Below are 14,714 nucleotides of genomic sequence, written 5' to 3'. Positions count from 1 at the left end.
AAAAAGGAAACGACGCTTGCCGGCGCAGCGAAATTAGCACGGCCAAGAAAATAATTAGTGCAACGCGACACGTGAGTGGTTGAGCATTGCTGCGATGCTGCAGCACGCGCGGGACGAACGGGGAGCTCGGACTTTCTCAGCTGTCATGTCCGCGCGTCCGTCAGCCGGGCTAAAATAACCGGGCACCGCACCCCTGCCTCGCAATTAAGCGCGACTATATCTACCGGCTGTACGCAACGTACGATCCCTCCCGTCTACGCAGAAACGTGTACGCAGGTGTGCGCGAATATGTGGAGAGAGGAAGAAAGAGAGAAAAAGAGAGAGAGAGAGACCCTCGCACAAAGGGTGCATTCACAGAGTGGTATCCGCAGCTTCCAACGCGAGGCTTGCTCTGGAGATCGTCGGTTCATTTTCAATTTCGCCACGCGCCACACGTCGTCGCTCGCGTTATTCGGTAATTACTGACTGGCGGATTTGTGGTACTTTTGAATGTACGTAGAAACACGTCGTTCAGTCACTGCAGGAAGCATTCGGCGCTCTTGCGTTCGTCACAAGAGCCTCACACTTTTGAAAGACGCAACGAATGTTGAATATTTTCTGCAGTGATGCGCGATATCGTCGGAGCTGTTTAAATCTATCTTTGCATATATAGCAGTGTGCATTTTTCTCCTTTGTCTCTTGGAACATTTCAAATAGACATCTCCTGCCGATTCAAGCGGCATTTATTGACCGAGTTTTCAAGATGTTCTTGTATGCCTGTAACGTGGAAATTATTTGAGATATCGGAATACGCAAATGTTTGCAGGATTAAATTGTCAGCGCACCGTAACTCCCGGCTCTTCTTTTTCGATTGGTGTTTTGCGCGCTGCGACATAGCGTTTCTTCTCTTCTCCTCGTCCCCGTGCTTGCTGCGTCTGTATAATTACCCGCGTTGTGGCGCGCAACGCGCACGTCCCTTATTTTTTTAACGGGTAGAACAAGCGTATACAGCCGTTATATCTCGCGACTACTATCGATGCGAACGATGTTTACGTTTAATTACCGCTGAATGCAAACGTTTAATCGTTACGCGCTGTTTGTACTTAGAGTTAAATACTCTTTGTTTTCATCATATAAACAGATGGCAAAGATTATCGTTGCAAAATTAGTCTAGCCGCGCGAGAAAAAGTACAAGCTACTTTTCTATTCTTGCAGATCTTTTATTGTGATAAATTTTTATAGTGTAAACTTACCTGCATCTCTCTTCTCCCCCTCTCTCTCTCTCTCTCTCTCTCGAGCAGGCGCGCCTCCTCGAGTCTCTGCACGAATTTCCTGTTGTTTTTCTTCAATTTGTGATATTTCGTTTCATGGACGAGGCTGGAAAATGTACTCATCAGTACGACTTTCGATATGTTAGGACGCATCTCTATCACGTGCATATATTTTCTCATTATTCCTTAAGCAAGCAATCTCGTCATCAGGGTGATGAAATGCGGAGGGTTGATTCAAAATTAAAAGAGACATATACATTTTCTATAATATATTTTACATTATAAACCAACCATACATCATCATAATAATATCTTGTATTCTTAAGCCTATGTGTGATTTATCCTATATTTTCGTTTATATACTTCCTTCATATTTATACTTTGTTTACTTTTTTTATATAGTATTTATATATATTTTTATTTATATTCATCATTATTTATAGGGTACTTTATATGCTATGTTATGTATATATAATATCATACACGTTTTTTCATTTTTCTTACGCACGTTCCAGGGCGTCTCGCGGTAGTGTCGTGTATACGTGTGTCGTGTGAAAATTGTTTCCGTTAGTGTAATGCATCCCCTATCGTGCCTGTGCATACGCGTCTGTTTCTACTGTCTCACATCGCGTAATACATCGGCACTCGTTCCCTCGCGTTTTCCCTACGCACGGTTTTATGTATTGTTGTTGTGGTAATGATGGTAGTAGTAGTAGTAGTAGTAATAGTAGTAGTAGTTGTGTACTTGCTGTTGTCGTGTTGTTGTTGTTGTGCCCGCTGCGCCCGCGCGTATGTCACGTCGTTGCAAATTACATGTACATTAATACAGCTTTCGCGCTCGGCGTGTCGCTCACGAGCCGTCCCCAGTTCCTTAAACTTAAGCACGCAATGCAGGCTGCCATGGGACCCCGCGGGCCATACGTTTAAACACGGAAGTATACCTAAGTCACAAAGCGCTTGATCGCCCCCGCGTCGCATTTCGGTTGTTATTACGACGTTTGATTCTCTCTCTCTCTCTCCCTCTCTCTCTCGCTCTCTCTCTCTCTCCCTCTTTCTCTCTCTCTCTTGCTTCCTATACACACGTGTCGCACACCTATATTCCGGAGGCTGTTACCGCAATATACATATGAGCACAGTGCTGAACGATGCACGATGGATGGATGTCGTACCGGCCCCTTCCCTCGAGCTCCACCGTGCCGTATTTTTTTTCTTTTTTTATGTGTGATATTGCAATATGTGTATGCTTCGCCGGTTTACGTTTCGCCCCCTCCCCCCGATTGTTCTCGCGTCTCTCTAAACTCTCCGTGTCTCTTCTCTTCTGCCTCTTATGTTTCTTCTCGTTGTCTTTCTCTTTACCGAAATGCATACACATAAAGAAGTGGAAAAAGGCACCTAACTTCTTAGCGTACGGTCGTAAGTGATATGCCGCGTACCGCACCGGGATAGGGAGAGGGGCCATATCTATACCCGCACGAGCTCCGCAACGTAGAATTCGTCAAGTCATACGAAAAGCTACGAGAATAATAAAGGAACGTCGTAATCTCTCTCTCTCTCTCTCTCTTTCCTCTCTCTTTCTCTCTCTACAATCGGACGCGATCGCAATTGTGTTTCTTTGTTGTTCTTCTCTTTGGATTTTTACCTCTTCGGAACGTTTTCCTCGGCTGAGGCGCGCTTACATCACTGTCTCTCACTCTTCCGTTCTTCTCTTAGCTCGCTCGCTCTCACTCTCTCGCTCTCTTTCACTGGATTCATCCTCCCGACGCACTCACTCCCTTCGATTTTTGCCTCTTTCCTTTTCGCATGCTCGCCCTGTTCATCTGCTCTCTCTCTCTTTCTCTCTCTCTCTCTTTCTCTCTCTCTCTCTCTTTCTCTCTCACGCACACTTCCTTTCACGCACTTTCATTCACCCTCTCCCTTTCTCTCTCTCTCCCTTTCTTTCTTTAGCCATACATTACACGTATTTATAATTAGGGGCACGGGGGTCCAGCAGGCTAGCCGCAACATTTATTTTCTCTTACGAGTTACGCTTCAATGTGTGTGTGTGTGTTTCCTTATTTCTCTCTTACGGCTAAAGGTATTTAACACAGTATGTCGCGGGGCGCGCATTTACAGATGTCACGCACCCGCATTCGTTCGCTCCCACCTCCATCTCGTTAAGCTTAGATTCGATATAGTTTCTATCTGTTGGCTAATATTATCTTCTTACACATATATGCATATATGTATATATAATATACATATCTGTATTACATATAGATGCGCGTGTCTCGTTTGTAGTCTTTCTTGTAATACATATGATCATATACATACATTACTTTATGTTATGCTTCGGTATCTACGCTTACGGCTCCTACTTTTGTTTTTTCTTTCATTGTGTGCTTTTTTTTCTCTTAAACATCCTTGCGCTAACACTAAGCTGTTTCCAGGTGCTTTGCATCGGTTAAATATCCCAATTTGGCCCGACTGCTGCCCTCGTCCCGTTAAGAATTATGTTAGACTCGCGCGAGCGGCGTCTCGATGTAAATAATTTAATTATAAATGCACCTCGCGCTTTTTATCGACGATGAATGAGAATACGCGCGCGCGCGTTCACTCGCTCGCATTTAGTTGCAATTTACTCGCTAATGGAACGACAATATTTCGTGAAAATTCGAAAATTAACTCTGCTTAACTTTCTACAACAGTCGATGATTATCGAGTAAAAAACCACGCGTCTGATATGGCTATGTCGATTATCGATACGCAAAGAATCCCGATAATTCGCTGCCTTTTTCCGAATAAATTGCCGTTCGTAGGTATTCGTCGCGTTAGCGAAAGCTCACGGTCGCGAATGAAACCAAAATGTCTCGTTTATCTTTTATGTAGATGCAATCGATAAATACTTCTTTTTCTCTCTCTCTCTCTCTCTCTCTCTCTCTCTCTCTCTCTGTCTGCCTCTCTCGATATCACGCTGAGATTGTATCCAAGTAAATTTATTAGGCGATTGTCACTGCTACTCGCGCGATTCGCGATGAAATCGAAATAAGCGCACGATAAATGCTGTTCCTTTTGTTTCTCTCAGATTGATCGGCCAGCTAAATTTGATTTCTCTGAAACGGTCACGCGGTTCAATATATCGTTGTAAAAAAGAGAGAAAGCGCTTTCGCGAGCGAACAACGACGGTTCGAGTAACTCGAAGCACCAATTGCTTAATTGCATTCCACGTCCCTCATTGCAGTTCCTAATTGGGAGCGGTAGGATCGTCTGATTGGCTCGATGATATGTTTCGTGTGTGCATTCGCGGTGCCTACGTGTCGATCGTTATCAAAATCGCGTTTTGTGGTGCACTCGCGGGGAGGCGAAAGCATTGCGAACACGATAGGATAGCACATCGCGGGCAATCGATACTCCTTGCTCTCTTATCTTCCCCCAGGACCGACGCCACCTCCTCTGTCCATTGCCTGCACGGGACTTGTGCAAACACGTCGGTAACGATAATTAATACCTAGCCCTCGGTGAAAAGAACACGTACAAGTTTCTAAATGTATGTTTCTTCAATGATTGTCGACTATCGTTTGGTAAGTCTCCGCGAGATAAGTCTGTCCGGGCGGAGGAACGTGCGCGGATGGCGTCGGGACATATCGGTCGTGAGAAACAAATAAGAGAGCATCGAGGGTAGAGACGCACGGGTGGGGAAGAAGGAGGGTGGAAATAACATAGCACCCGTTACGAGATACTACGAGGGAAGAGAGGAAACACGCTACGTGACGGGAATTCGGGAATCGAGGAAGAAAAAAGGCACGCATTAAATTTTGTTGTAACTCGAGGATGTGGTGATTCGATGAGAGGTTGGATGGTCAGGTGCGGTCGCTCGCTGAAGCTCAAACGACGCGACGGTAAAAATCCTGAAGCGGCATGAATCTCACGCTATCCAGCACGTTACCAGGTTATAGAATCTGAGAACTACGACTTTTTTTTTAGGACGCGAGCGAAGGATGGAGGCAGCAGCCGCGGCACGTGTGTTATATATGTGTGTGTATGCTGTTGTGTGTATTTGTTTCTCTCTCTCTTTCTCTTTCGGTGTGTACGTGTACACGTGTCTGTTGTTTCTTTTCTTTTTTTTAGTAAATGTATGCATATACACGCGTCCTGCCGTATTGTGCCGTGTATCTTGGGTGCTGAGTATAATTTGCGGATATAGTTATTGCACTATTTTTCGTGAACGCTTTTTTTTTCGTCTTCTTACTCGTTAACCTAGTGATCGACAAGCTAGACTAGACTAGACTACGTCTAGAGCTTTTGTTAAGTTTCTCGCGTCGCTACTTAACTACACGTACGCTGTGTGCATCTTTTGTGTACTTGGTGTAGTGTGTATTTACATACGCGTATATGTTTTTTTTACACCACGTGTGTACGCGTTCGCTCGCACGTGCGCGCGCGCGTCCACGCACTCGCGCGCCTTTTCCCGGATGCGTTCGCGACGTTTAGGTACCGTAAGTGGATCTCTCGCCAGTTTCGCCCTACATTGTATGGCTCTCTAGTCGAGTTCGCATACCTTCTTGTGTCCCTCTTTTTTCTTTCCTTTATTTTTCTTTTTTTTACATCTTACATATCGCCCCGGTTCGCCCGTTTTTCCCGCTAATCACCGTTTCCGCGCGCGATTCCACCGTCCCTTTGTCTTCCCTTTCATTACTTTTGCCTACTACATAAGTTAGATTACATTAATAATTATCTATATATATTTATATATATATATCACTTTTTATACTACATTTTTGGTTTCTCATTTAACGCGTCGACTCCGTTCAAATCGGCTAGCTCCACTCGGTATATGCCCTAGACAACGTACGGTACTACTTGAAATCATATACGCCTTAATGTTTAAGGCGTCTTTCTTCAAATACTTTTTACACGATCGGGCGTCCACGCTGATTCTTTAAAAGAGTGCAGGATCCCTCACTTTTTCTCTGTCGAAGGTGGAATCGAGTCGGAGTGCGTAGCGAGCAATTCGACAAGGGGAGCGATTGGGTGGAACGTAAGGAACGTAAAAGTAGAGTGCATCAGATCCGATTAACTCTTTTTTTGTTTTTCCCTTTGTTGGTTGAACGCCTCCCGGGGAATACGTCACTGTACCGGATTTGATTGACAGATGCGAATGTACGCGATAATAACGGGTTCTTATTGCATAATTCTTATTACAATCTGCCATTGGGTCCCACTTGCCACTCGGTCTCCGCGTTCTCCCTCTCTCCCCTCGCTCGTTCCACCTTTCACAAAAATAACCTATATTTTTATTTCTTTCGCCTAACTAATAATGTACACGATATTTTCCCTTTTCTCTTCTTTACTTATGTTCGCTTCTTACGAGCTAACTTTCTCACGCACAGCGCTTTGTTTTACGCACGACGATTGAAAATAACAGCCCTCGCCGCCGCTGCGCGTAAGTGAGTGTGTATATCTGTGGATATATCTGTATATATATAAGTATATATAAATATATATATGTGTGTAGCTATATATATATAAATATATATATTTATATATATAATATATACATATATATGCATTTGTATTTATATGTATGTATATATATTTATTTATAATTTTGTTGCTTTCTCTTTGCATACTCGTGCCGTGTCCTCGAGGCTAGTCACCCAATTTCTAGTAGAAAACGAGATTTGGTTAGCATGACGATTCCATTTTAAGCGCTAGAATTTTAAATGATGCAAAACTTTTGCAAATCACGATTGTAACCTGCATTTTATATTGTACGCCATATATATCTATACACTTTCTCTCTTTCTCTCTCTCTTTCTTTCTCTCGCTCTCTCTCTTGCTCTCTCTTTCTCTCTCTTTCTCTCTCTCTCTCTCTCTCTCTCTCTTTTTCTTTCTCCCTGATACTTTTAATGTTCTTAACAATTTACGGATGTTGCACAATCACGCGATATCCAATATTTCGTTAGCATTCGTGGAAAAATCGAGTTCTAATTTACTATGAACGGTCTTATCGAAATTTTTATCGTTACACGCTATAAAGATAATTGACTGGTCACACGGAAGATAATAACATTTGATTATAACGATATAGACAAAATTGTTTTCAGTGTGCAGGTTACGAGAAAAATAAGTCGAAAGATGATTAAAGGATCAATGCTCGATTAGAACATGCGAGAAATGCCGGAAGTAATCGCGATCGTGTTTACATAACGTGCGATCATGCATGATAATCTGTATAAAAACTCAATTAAAATAAGGATATCAAACACGTGTTGCACTAAATTAAAGGTATAATAAGGTGGAAAATTTGGGATAAGCTAAAAATGCATTCAGTATAGGAGAATTATGTGCAGGTAAAGAAAATATTTGAACGTATATATGAACGTGAATACTTCTAATACACTCTGATTGCATCATAGAATGTGTTGACATACCGGTTTAATGATAATAACGATAATACAGCGCGATAATGATGAGCAATGAACCAATTATAGAAATCCACCCAGCGAGATGTCCTCCGATAATCCTTTGCCGAAATGTATGAAACAGAACTCAGGACGCTAGTCTCTGCGCACCGAGAATCGTTTTAAAATACTCTCCCTGAAATCTGTAAATTGCGAATAAAGCGAGGCGACACACAAACGCAGCCAATAAAACGCACGTAGCAGCAACACGACTATCACTCTTAATTTCGATTACGTACGAATCACTGTATCGGGATTCACTCATCGCGATAGAAAATACTGGAATTGTGGCGATTTTTATTGTCGAGCTTGCCTCTCATGGAAAAGCCACTCTTTTAGCCGGTCGACACAATCGCGCGACGGATCGACGATAGACACTACTTTCATCGCAAAACATCTAAACTCTACGCGATGTTGGGCAGGTTTGATTGTGCCGTTTCTTCACTCCCTTCACGCCGCGTCTCGAGTACCCGCGCGTCGCACTTTAATCATCGATCTTTCTTCTTCTTTCTTTTTTTTTTTTACTTTTGATTGAGGAACGTCGAACACGCTTTTGATTCGCTTAAAGTACGATCCGTCTGTCTTTTGATTAATAACAAAGTCGTCTATCACTCGTCTTATCTCGTTTTCGTTTCAGTCATCATCGACGAACTCTCCCCATCCACATACCTATCTAACCCGACTCTTCTCTCTTTTCCTCTTTTAATTCTCTTTTTTTCTTGTCTTTTTTCCGTTCTTTTTTTTCCTCTCGTCTTTTACGTTCTCTCGCGTTCTCTCGCGGGCGAAATTATGGATCACGTGTACATGGGATACGTGGTGTCACGTGAGAGTTTCATTCGGAAGAGACGTCAGACGAGTCATCACGCATCCCCTTCAAAGCGCAACGCTTTCGAGCCGTGAGTTTCCCGATACAAGGGAGAATAGTACTATTGAAAATTCGCGTCGAGCCACGTCGGGAATGCCAAATCTCAAACACGCAAGGGCAGACGATGGCTCGTCGTCGGGACCTCAAAGGCTGCGCCTGCGGTAGCATTACCAACGGATATATAATGACAAGGATGGAGAGAGTGAAGTAGTGAAACCAGAAAAGAAACGTTAATTCATGTTCCCACGGTCGCTTGATGCATGGAAACTCAAGCGACAAACTGATATCTAATGTTGAAGTAGATGCACATAAGTTGAGGAAAAAGAGAGATTCGAGATAAATCTTATATTTTTTTGGGGCCCCCCTTGACGGTCGAGAGCTCGGAGCTCGTTTTAGTTTCGTTAGTTTCCGCATTAGATACGCGTCCGTTCCTACTGTTCTCACTCGTTGTTCCTGCGCAAAAACTCCGCGGTCTGAGGAAAAGAGGAGAGACAAGATATTATCGATGCGACGAGCATGAGCCGCGGTACTTAAAACCGAAGGGGCGAGAACGGGTGTGGTGGGTATGAGGAGCGAGAGATAGGACGATGGAGATACAAAAGATCGAGCGTGGAGATAACGGAGACGGGTTGCAGTAAGTTTCAGCCGCTCTTCCCATCTTTTCAAGTATTGAAACTGCTCGTGCTATCACCTCGTCGATTCGCGTCCCATCCCCTTCTTGGTCGATTCTCTCTTTCTCAGCGAACTGATATTTTTTAACGGCGGGGGAGCACGTCGATGATGAAGGTTGCGTACGTTCGAATCCCTAAACGGCTGCCGCGCGGACAGGGCACGCGTGGACAAACCCCCCAACCCACACAAAAAAAAGAAAAACTTGTCTAATCTAACTTTCGTGCTGTTGGTGCAATGTGCCTACCTACGAATTATTTAACCTCCCACTCTTCGTCTCTCTCTCTCTCTCTCTCTCTCTCTCTCTCTCTCTCTTGTGCTGTATATTTTTTATTTGTCGCTCATCCTCCCTCTCATTTTCTCATTCTCTCTCTCTCTCTCTTTCTCTCGCACTCACTCTCACTCTGTCTCTCTCGCACTCACTGACACTCACTCACTCTTTCTCCCTCCCTCTCTCTTTCTCTTTCTCGCATGTTCGTTCGTTCGCACTCACTTTTCTCCCACATTCTCTAGCGCTCTTCCATATATACGATTGCACTCACGCATTTCTTACATATTCCGCGACTTACACCGATTTCGGTCTCGTCTTTTCTTTGTATCGAGTTTGGCCAAGTCGAAATTCGGGACACCGGAGAGATCGTGATCGTTTCACTGCTTTTCGGACAATTACAGTATGTACGCGTGCGCGCACCGCCTTTGTCTAGCTATTTTACTCGTTTTATTTATTTAGTTATGTTTTTCGTTCGTTGTTAAGAATTCGTGTGTTTCTCTCGTCCACGCAGTCGAGATTATTTCACAGAGAGACGGAGGGATCGATGGCTGCCCGCTTCCTTTTCCGAACTGAACTCTTTTATTGCTTAAACGCCTTAAAGTCCCGACCTCCACACTGGGGGGTTCTACGTAGTCGTCTTATATAAAAATCTAACGTTTACTTAAAAACCACGGCGAGACCCCGGTACGCGATCGGTCGTTCCGCGCGTCCCATCGCCATTCCCGGCCCAAAACGCGCGCTAATTCGTCGATGCCTGCCACGGCGCACACGTGTGTGTTTCTGATCGTATATTATAAAAATATCCAACTGGCCTAAGTGCCGCGTCCGAGAGACAGACTCGATTGATAGAAAATGGTTGCTGAACCGCCGCCCGCTGCGAAGATTTCACGCGCAAATTGTCGTTTGGCCACGAGTCCGATAAATAAGTGTTATCATCAACTGAATTGTACGAAGTCTTCGCATTATGGCAAAAATCGAATAAGACACGTGGATCCGGTAGATCCGTGGTTTTCGTCACGGGGGGCGGGATGGGGGGGAGAGTTGTACGAAAGGACCCGATTGCGCCTCGCCCTCGGTATAAACGCTGCGTTATGTACGCGAATATATACGCGCAAGATCCACCTCTTCCCTGCCGCCGAATTTCGAGTCGGCCTCGAGCAACTTTTAATATAATATGCCTATCTAACTAGCTAATTGCAGAATTTCGTTTATAATAACTTTTATTCTTTTATGTTAATATTTTCTTCATTCATTTATATTTATATATTTATATATTTATATATTTATATATTTATATATTTATATATCTTCTCTCTCTCGCTCTCTCTCTCTCTCTCTCTCTCTCTCTCGTTCTCTCTCTCTCTTTCTCTCTCTTTCTCTCTCACGTGTGTGCTTCGGTTAATCAATCTTTGTATTTATCATTTATACACCGCGGTCGCGCCCGCCGGCCGTCGCAATCGGGCCGCGCGAGCGCGCCGTACGACATTACGTCTTTGAGTTATTATTATTTTTTTCGCTGTCAAGCCCAAACTACAAAAATAATGAATCCGGGTAACGAGTCTGTATCCGGCGGTCTGTATCGACGCCTTTCCGTTTCTTCGCAGTTCGTCCGAATTTATACGCATCGTTAAAACATTGATAAACATTGATACGGGTAACATTGATAACCGGGGATCCCGTTGAACATGTGCGGATTCATGTTTCTCGTGTGCTTGTGTACTCGCTGGACGATACATAGTATGCGTAATTGGCCGTTTTCGCTACGGGAAAAAAAAGGAAAAAAAAACACACACACACCACTCGTCGGACCGTCACATGGCGAATTCGCGCGTATGCCGGATTTCGCGTATTCTGTATCGAAGCTTCGGGCACTACTGTTTACGGCGAACGCTATCTATTTCTTCAAGCCGAGCGAGATGCTAGATTTATCCTACAGACTGGACGAGAGGTATCTCCGCTTAATAATCGGTAGCGGCTCTTGCTTTTCTTTCTCTTATATTTTGGACGTGAAAATTTTACGGGGAGAAGGGATGTTGGATGCATCTTGCTCTCGAGGGGAATGGTTTTACCTAAGGATTATGATTCTTATTCGCTATCTTTCCTTTTCCTCCTCACCTTGCCTCTTCGTTTCTTTTTTTTTGTTTTTTGTTTTTTTTTTTGTTTTTTACTAAGCGGGGGTGTCATTTGGTTTTCGTGATCGCCGCCTTTCGACTCGCGCGTCGTCAAGCCGGAGGTGGCATGAGTTTTACTGCTTTTGCTGTCGCGGTGGCGTCGATGATGACGGAAATGTTGTTGTTGTAGTAGTAGTTGTTGTTGTTGGTGGTAGTGGTGGTGGTGGTGGTGATGGTGGTAGTAGTGGAGGAGGAGGTGATGGTGGTGGTGGTGGTAACTGTTGTTGCTGTAGAAGTTCCTGTTGGTGGGGTGTACTTGCTTACCATCACACTAGAAGGCTAGGCGTCAGCCAGTCCTCATCCGCTAGCTGGACCGCAACCAAGAACACACTTTACCATTTGAACACACAAACGCTGGTTAAGTCTTGGTCCGAATTTCAAGAAAGTAATAGAAATATGCTCGACAATATAGTTCTCTCTCTCTCTCTTTCTCTCTCTCTCTCTCTCTCTCTCTCCCTCTCTTTCACTCGTCTTTGCGTTCTCTCTCTTATGTGCTCTCTCCCTCTTGCTCTCTTTCTTCCTTCCATTCACTCTGTCTCTCGCTTCTGCATCACCCCCTCACTCTTGCTTCCCCGTTACAGTTTCTCTCGCATACAATTTCTCTCCTACTACATAGATTCTAACCAATCTGAATCTACCTTTACCATGACTCAACCTCCACTACACGGCGTAGCGCAGTAGTAAGGACGTAAAAATTGCATCGTAATCGTATAAGCGTTTGTAAGTCGTACAATAGCGATCTACCCGTCTTGTGATTCAGCGCGCATCAACAACGGCGAAATGAACGCAGAATTACGTGCGAGTTAAGTATTTCCTTTTCCTGATATTTTCTTTCCGTTTCTGTAAATTTTTCGGTCGCAATCGGATCGAGTTTACGTCGCTACAAAATCTACGATCGAGTATCGTGGATTCAGTGATTTTTTTCTTTATTTTATTTTTACGCCGATAAAAAACAAATGCGGACATCTCATCCCTTCTCTCGCTTTTGGTTTCTCGCATGGTTTTCCTTTTTTTGTTCTTTTTATGTTTTCGTAGGAAATATTATCCTTTTGCGTATAAAAACAACGTCGCAGCGAGTATTTTCAGGCTGAATGCGAGGTTGAGCCAGGTTGTAGATGCAGTTATCTTGATGCTAATTGATATTCGAAAGAAAGGATAAGCCAGGCCGTGCGATGATAGTGGTAGCGATCACTGTGCCTGCGAACCGAAATATGTAAATAAAGACAGTTTTTCCAAAAATCTCGAGTATCCCTTCCTGACTGAATGAATGAATAATGAGAATACAATGAATGTATCATTTGATTGATACTGATTAATACTTGAGTAATACTCAATCGATCTATCCAATCTTTTGAATAACGTTTAAAACATCACGTGAATTAAAAAAAAAATACATTGCTATATTAAGTTTACGACTGCTGATAGACGGCGAGTGATTGTAAATGATTGCCTGAAATTGCGTAACGTTGCTCTGAAGTAACTGTTCGACTTATCGATGTCGCTAAGAATGATGTAGCGTGCAAAAAACATAATCCGATCGTTATTTGGAGAAAAACAGATGAAATAAAAATGCTCCAGTGGGATACTCGAGTCGAATTAGATAAAGTGCAAGAAGCATAATGCATGCAATGTCTACATCTCGCATTCCATATTCATGCAAGTCAAGATCTGTGCAGAGTAGGCGATTAGCTTTTCATACTCATGTTGTATCTATGATGTCGATTTGATATCGATGCCTTTTTTCTTTTCTTTTTTTTTTTTAATCGGCTGGTTTTCTGTTCCTCTCTCGATATATACTTCGTAAAGTTTTGATATACATTAAAATCTGACAACTATCAACGTACAATTGCATAATCCATACGGACACACCGTCTAAGTTTGTCGGTTTTGCGAGCGCAAAATTGCGAACGTTCATATAAATGTGCTCCGTCGGATTCTGTTATTATGACAAAACGCGACGCGCTCTGACGTTGTTCGGCTGCAAGTAAGGTACCAGCTAAATAAACGGCAAGCCGATGGCGCGATTTAACTCATTGGCAATATATTTTCGGCGTTTCATCGCTCTTTCATTGTTTTATCGCCGCTATTACTAAGAATTCGCGTTCAATTGAGGATGCTTTCCGATGGCTAGTTTTCAAGCAAGTTTCAAAGTGGTATTTCGCTTGACATGCAGTGATATAATGCGAGCCCGGTTTTTCGGACGGGGAAAGGGGGCAGGAATAGGGGAAGGGGAGAGATATTTGTGCGAAAGCGAGCTAACTTTTCTCCTTCGATGCGATAGAGACGAGCAATCGTACGTGACTTTTGCCCCGTTGTATGCGACACACATAAAGGACTCGTTTAAGCAACTATAGCTACGTGAAATGTATATATCTTCTTAAGCACATATGGGCGACAGGTTGTTTTACGCACTGCAAACAGCTGCAGATTAATGACTGAAAGCCGAAATCGATACAACGTTTGCAGTGCGCGACGTTATCTCGAATTGCTCGTAGTCACGCTGTCGATAATGGTTATCTAAGGATTTCCTGTACGCCCCATTATTAAATATGTCGCCCTTCTCGATCCGAGATTGCCGAAAAATGCTGTGCATGCGCGGAGAGAAGTGTTCACGGTGTATTTAGGCACGCAGCCGTTTGCACGCAAAGTACGGGAAATATAGGTGCACGCGTCGTTAACTCTAAGGGACCAGAAATGTCGCGATGCTTATTGGATTTGATTCCCGCCAGCTCTCATTTAGATCCTCGTGGATTCTTAGATTAAAGTCACGGCGGATGAATGGAATCGGCGGGCAAATCGGATTTCAAATCAGACACTCGTCCGTTAATTCGGTTTCGCGTATTTCAACTTAAGTCCACTAGTTCTCTCTTGCTCGTCAGAAAACAATTATTCTCTTGTTTCCAATAACTTTATTTCCTTTGAAGTATCTTTTAACTTTGACTTTTTATCCGTTTGATTCGACTTACTTCTTAATCCCGTGAATTTCACGTTTTTGTAATTGATAAATGCGTTCTCTTTTCCTGCGATTATATATTAGTAAACCGCGAT

General features: G+C 43.4%; 1 protein-coding gene across 7 annotated transcripts in view; it reads right to left on the bottom strand.

Annotated features, from left to right (window-relative positions):
- Positions 1 to 1,504: 1,504 nt before the first annotated feature.
- The window catches only part of LOC116844664 (nucleolysin TIAR), a 475,685-nt gene continuing 462,475 nt past the window's right edge, over positions 1,505 to 14,714 (bottom strand). For 3 of the 7 annotated variants that reach the window (XM_032816511.1, XM_032816517.1, XM_032816516.1), the window contains one exon: positions 11,773 to 11,974. In XM_032816511.1, the coding sequence (XP_032672402.1) occupies positions 11,933 to 11,974 (42 nt within the window). In that variant the 3' untranslated portion in view covers positions 11,773 to 11,932. Of the gene's footprint in view, positions 12,864 to 14,714 lie in introns of all 7 variants that reach the window. The other 4 variants (XM_032816518.1, XM_032816513.1, XM_032816512.1 and 1 more) reach the window with 4 other exon arrangements.

Source organism: Odontomachus brunneus, unplaced genomic scaffold, assembly GCF_010583005.1.
Source record: "Odontomachus brunneus isolate Ranch 3 - 2012 unplaced genomic scaffold, Obru_v1 Obru_scaffold_044, whole genome shotgun sequence".
In the NCBI taxonomy this organism is placed as follows: domain Eukaryota; kingdom Metazoa; phylum Arthropoda; class Insecta; order Hymenoptera; family Formicidae; genus Odontomachus; species Odontomachus brunneus.
Note: the sequence above shows the minus strand (reverse complement) of the source record. Positions and strands in the feature narration are given on the sequence as shown.